At 40.3% G+C, this 6362-nt stretch overlaps 1 protein-coding gene across 5 annotated transcripts in view; it reads right to left on the bottom strand.

Annotated features, from left to right (window-relative positions):
• The window catches only part of Nab2 (Nuclear polyadenosine RNA-binding 2), a 70652-nt gene that overhangs the window by 14467 nt on the left and 49823 nt on the right, over positions 1–6362 (bottom strand). For all 5 annotated transcript variants that reach the window (XM_014427448.2, XM_014427446.2, XM_014427449.2 and 2 more), the window contains one exon: positions 635–809. In XM_014427448.2, coding sequence (XP_014282934.1) covers positions 635–809 — 175 coding nt within the window. The remainder of the gene's footprint in view (positions 1–634; positions 810–6362) is intronic.

Below are 6362 nucleotides of genomic sequence, written 5' to 3'. Positions count from 1 at the left end.
CAGTACTGGACTGTGTGCAAGAATGATCCCAAGATACGATATCAGTATTTGTTATGTGGTTTCTTTACACGGCAGCCAGTATTGGACTGTGTGCAAGAATGATCCCAAGATCGAAGGCTTCCAGTACTGGACTGTGTGCAAGAATGATCCCAAGATCGAAGGCTTTGTCCTATTTTTAACCCTTAAAAGGTGGGTAATTAATTTTAGCCACTGTGATCCATTGCTGAGTAATATTTGATATTTAAGGAAATACTTAACAATCTCTAAGTTTATTTAAATCTGATACAAACCCGCAACAGTTTGGGCAAAATTTTCTTAATGGTCAGCTGGTTATATCTAATTGTTATAAATATTTTTATCATACTCATATTGTAAAATATAAAATAATTTTCATTTTTTCATATTAAGTAAAAAACATTTTTTTTTTTCTGTTTCCAATAATAGCTAGGTATTACTTTCACTTATCTTTACATCAAATCAGAGTATATAACAGAAATACAACTTTTATTTTTATTAATAGATAGAAAATAATAGGTTTTGAATAAGCTATCATTTCTACTCAACACCTTTATACCTATCCATAACAGACTGCTGTAATTAATCAGGATATCAACATCGATATAGCGATACATACCTACAATATTCTTTAGGATGATAAAACCTGCAATCGCTTCCTGCTTCACAAGAGGGCCAAAATTTACACTTGATCACCTTCCCATTTTCATCACCTTCTATTTTGCCTTCGCAAGGTGCAAAAACATTTTCATTTACGATTGTTTTTGTTATGGAATCATCGACAGGAGCAAGACCTATGGAGAAATTGAAAATACATTAATTTTTTTCTAATTTATTACATTTCAAATTGTTAAAATTTATCTGGTACATTAAACTATACTCCTTTCAGGTTACAAGCACCAGGCAAGAGCAATAAATAAGTCAAAATGGCCGCTCATCATGAAATACTGACTCAAAAATGCCAACCTGACAACATTCTCAGCTGTAGGATTATACAATAAATAAGGAGAAGAATGGAACTCAACAACCAGACCAATATCTTTAAGTTCTAACTAAATTACCTCTTTTTGCTGGTAATATAATTTAAGGGTACCCATAACTAGTTAGTTACCAACCCATCTGCCTATCTGTGACCACTAACTCAGAAATTGAACCATGTGCGGCCCATTTCTAACTTGGGAAATAGGGTTGTTTCAAAACTATATTTTAAGTCACTTAGGTTATTTCAAAACTGTATTTTGAGTCACTTAGGTTGTTTCAAAACGTATTTTGAGTAACTTAAGTTGTTTCAAATGTATTTTGAGTCACTTTTATTGTGCATTTAGTAGTTAAAACCTTTCAGCTGACACTCAAACATCAAAAAGTAAAACAAGAAAATAGTCACAAAATATGTTTTGCATGATCCTCCTACTGCACATCCTAACCCTCTCATGGCATACCAGCAGGAAACCACTGTCCTAAATGCAGTAACTTGACCCTAAATTTGACTTTTTCTTTTTCTGTTAATAAGATGCAGCGTACTTCCTAAGCAGGGTGGTATTATATATCAAATATTATTTTTACTAACAAAAATTTTAAATCTTGCCCTTTATCAAAATCTATTCAATGAAAATAATAAATAGGAAAATACTATATAAAATATTGATTAATAAAAACATTTAATTTTTTCCTTGTACTTAACCCAAATGCAAGGTTTATTTATTATTATTTATTAATCCTGCATAATTATTCTCCTCAATCAGGACACCTCCTGTTTTATTTTGTTTCAATACAATTGAGTTCCTAGAAATGTTTTCCCTAAAAATCAAACTTCAATCAGAAGTAAAAAAATTAAGCTAAATAACTGGGGGCTGATGGGTGGGGATAATAGCAGGATTGGAGAGGGAGATAGTTGCGGGAATCTCTGTCACTCTTAAAGGAAAGACTGAACGATAGTGCCCTACTCACTGCTTGTGAATTCCAAGTCCCCATCCCCACCAACGCCTACTGTCACCTCCATGTGGTGCCCCCGGGGAGTCCGATGGGACTTGCGGACGACAGAGGCGGGGCCCAGTACTCAAGGAGTACTGAGTCTGGTAACAAACACCCAAGCTAGGTGGAGGCTCGAGCTGTGGCAGAATGGCAGAGGGTGTCTAAAAATATACTAACTTCTATCGACCACCTTGGAGCACCAGGCGCACCCCATTGTATTTAATACCCACTGCAGGGGGAGGGGGTAGTAGTACCTGTAGTTTAAGCACCTCCATTCTCGTGGGAACAAAATGTCCACTGATTTTTAAATAAAATCTTGTCTTCTCTTACTGAGGAAGATTCGTCTTCGTCAGAAGTTGTCAGTGTTTCAGGTGTCTCAGACTATTTCATCACTCTGGATATCCTAGATGACCCTTCCATTGGTGCAATGTACACTACATTAATGGAGGAGATAAGAGGACTACATGTCCTGCTGGAGAAATCAGATGCTGCTGCGGCGACATCAGCTCAGGCTGACACAGCTGCGCAATCCACTGTGGATCCCACCAAGGTTAGTCATAACAACACCTTGACTTTTAATACTAGCCTAAGGGGGGGGAGGGCACAACTACTGCAACTTTGGTTGCACTACAGCCAGCCCCGTCTTATTCCGAGACCCAGAGGAGGCGATTGCAGCTTACAGCAGCTTCATCTGGAGCGATGGCACAACCCCAAGGGTCTGTGACTGAAACTGCGAGGTTCCAACAGGAGCCAGCAGTGGAAGTTGCTGTTCCCGGGGGTAATGCGCATGAGCAAAGGCGGAGCTCACATGTGGTGAGGCCACCCAGTGGGTCAGCTGCCGTAGCTGCTAGGATGGCAGCTGGACGTGCTGTTCACATGGGGAAAGCTCCGACACATATACCTCGCTCAAGCGTGATGGGACAGCCCTAGGGTGCAGTGGCGGGGGCTGTAGGGTTACCTACAGAGCTGGCAGTTAGACCTGCTGCACCTCGAGGGCAGGCACCGAAACACAGTGCCCTGGCCGTTGCGAAGGGGCTGCCCCGGGGCTCAGTGCCTGGAACTGCTGGGTTTTCCTCAAAACCGACAGCTAAGTCTGGAGGGCGGACTCCTGGTCGGGGACAGGCCATAGAGAAGAGGTTCAGGAACTCGCCTGGGACTTCTGCACCTGTTGCGAAGAAACCCAGGGGTATGGATGGCAAGCCTAGGAGCTATGCCCAAATGACAATCTTGGAGGAAGTTCCGTCTTGAGGTTGATAATATTTTGGCTACATGCCATTTAAGTAAGATTCTCTCCAAACAATCCAATGTGGGACTGTTGGGTGCGCTAAAACAGGGTGATTATGCAAACTCCACAGAACGAGAAACCCTTTTATGTTTTAGCGGAATCCCACTTCCCTAACAGTGTGATTTACTGGAGAACAATTACATTTCTCTCACTTTCAATAATTACAGTGCTAGTACGGAAAATTGGGAGGAAGCTTATTATAATAATATTATTACTATTGATAAAATCGAATGGGTGATTAACTCTTTATCGCCATTTAAATCACCTGGCACTGATGGAATCTTTCCTGCCTTGCTGCAGAAAGGCCTACCAGTGATCAGAACACATATTGAACTCTTCAGAGGTAGCTTAGCGCTTGGATACACCCCAACAAGATGGAGGACATCCAGGGTGTGCTATATACCCAAACAGGGGAAGGGATCTTATAAAGATCCTAAAACTTTTAGACATTAGAGAAGATTGTGGATAGAAATATAAGAGAGCAGGAATTGTTGGCATATGCTATACATTCCAGACAATTTGCCTATCAAGCAGGCAAATCCTGTGAGGTAGCCCTACACAACTTGGTCTTTAGGATCGAAAGATCACTTGAACAAAAAGAGATCACAGTTGGCATCTTCACAGACATTGAAGGTGCATTTGGCAAGACTCCCTATAGCGTTATTAATCATGCGCTAAGGGACAGAAGAATTGATCCTATTGTATCCGGATGGATAACCTCCATGCTGGAACAAAGGATCCTCAAATCAAAGCTAGGACATACTGAGCTGTGGATCAGGCCCATAAGGGGGTGCCCACAGGGTGGGGTGCTCTCTACATTACTGTGGTGTTGGGTAGTTGATTTTCTTTTAACCCTAAACACAGCAGGCTACTACACGCAGGGCTATGCAACTGATATTGCTATCTTAAGGTACTTTCAGACCTAGCACAGACTGCAGCAAACATTCTGGCGGGCTGGTGTAAGGATAATAGTCTGAGCATCAGCCCACTTAAGGTTGGTGTCTGCATCTTCATTAAAAGAGAAAGGTGACAATTAGATCACCTATACTGAATAATATACAGATAAACCAAGTCAAAGAGGTGAAACACCTAGGGGTCATTCTGGATTGTAAGCTATGATGGCACAAGCATGTGGCAGAGAAAACCAGTAAAGCCCTCAAATGCCTATGGGCCTGTAGACGCGCAATAGGCAAGAACTGGGGTCTCAAACCAAGAATGGTTAATGGCTGTACATTACTGCTATAAGACCAATTGTGTCATGCAGCCCTGGTGTGGTGGCACAGAGCGAAAGTAGAAACGTATAGGAATATACTTGACAGGCTACAGAGGCTTGCATGCCTCATGATCAGCAGAGCAATGAGCACCACTCCCACAGCTGCAATGGAAGTTATGCTCATTCTGACTCCACTGGACCTGGAAATTGAAGCAAAAGTTCTGAACACTATGTAGAGGCTTGTTAAACAAGATGCTAGATCCAATGCCCTAAGGCAGGACACGGGAAGATAATTCAGCGGATAGATGAGGATAGGGTACTCTCTATGCACTCAGGCTTACAAATCTGCAAATATAAAGGCACTAAACTAAGTTTTAAAATTGATAAAACAAAGATACATAAACCGAACAATGGTGTTAATTGCTACACAGACAGCTCCCTAACAGCCCAGGGCTCAGGAGCCAGCATCTGGCAGGGCAATAAGCCATTGGAAGGTATATCTATAGTTGTTGAAGACTGCTATGCAGCACTCAACAGACTCTCATGCACTAATAGAGTCAGCATTGACTGGGTGCTGGGTCACTGCGGTATCACCGGCAACGAACATGCTGACAGACTTGCTAAGAATGGCTCTGAGACCATTCCTTTTACATCGGAGCCTGTGTGTGGCATAAAAGCGGCCTATGGATTAAAAGCCAAGCAACATTGGATCAATAAAAGACTAAGACAGGCTAAGCTGTTCCTTGATGAGCCTCCTAGGAGACGGAGCGAAGAACTGCTTCAGCTGGACAGGACCTCTCTTAGGATAATTACAGGGATCTTTACAGGTCACTGCAGATTAAATAAACATATGTTTAACCTCAAGCTAACAGAGTCACCCTTGTGTAGATTCTGCAATGCTTAGGACGAGACGGCATGTCACATTATTTATTGGTGTGACCGGTTTGCAGGGGTGAGGTTTACACTTTTCGTGGTGGATTGCTTTGTGAATCCCAAGCAGTGCGAGCTGATCAACCCCTTAAGCATATTAAACTTCTTGGAATCTATCAAACTTAAGCTCTAATGAGCTTACCGCAGTGCTGTGATCCTGATTGCAGCACTAGCGTGTCTTTAATTGGCCTTACTGGCTGTAGTGCTGTCGTGCCCAAAAAAATATATACATATTTTTTTTCTCCATCTTTGTCAGATATATTAGAACACATCTTTGTCAGATATATTAGAGCACATCTTTGTCAGATATATTAGAACACACCTTTGTCAGATATATTAGAGCACATCTTTGTCAAATATATTAGAACACAACATGCTAATGGATTCCATACATTTTCTACATCAGCTTAAGCTACCTTTATTGACACCGAAAAGAGATGATTTGATGTCAAAATTTTAGTTTTACAAGGAAACTTAGATCCTTATAGGAGAACACTTTTCCTCATTAAGAAGGTATTTTCTTTTTGTTTTGAACTGAATTCTTGATTGTTGAAAGTTATGAGTACATGAAAAGATGATTATTACATTTTTTATTTCTATTACATTCGAATAAAACAGGGAAACAATATCATTGTTTAATCTGCTTGCATTTGAAATAACATCTATCAATATAGGACTCATACCAAATAAGCAGTATTTTCACTAAGCTGGGTCAGCTGCATATTAACTTTATCAATACTCAATACAAATATCGTACGTATACTATGTTCAACTTCCATCATACTTACTATTAACAACTTAAGTACATTATTTAATATACTTACTTAACTTAGATATACTAAGTCATTATTATTATTGACACTACTCTACATTAAATCACTTAATCACTTGATTGGAGCTGACACTGACCAAGAGCCCAATCAAGTTAAAATCTTATAAATATATATA

The sequence above is a fragment of the Halyomorpha halys genome, unplaced genomic scaffold, assembly GCF_000696795.3.
Source record: "Halyomorpha halys isolate HHAL.00 unplaced genomic scaffold, Hhal_1.1 Scaffold645.1, whole genome shotgun sequence".
In the NCBI taxonomy this organism is placed as follows: domain Eukaryota; kingdom Metazoa; phylum Arthropoda; class Insecta; order Hemiptera; family Pentatomidae; genus Halyomorpha; species Halyomorpha halys.
The sequence above is the reverse complement of the archived record's forward strand: the minus strand, read 5'-3'. Positions and strand labels throughout refer to the sequence as shown.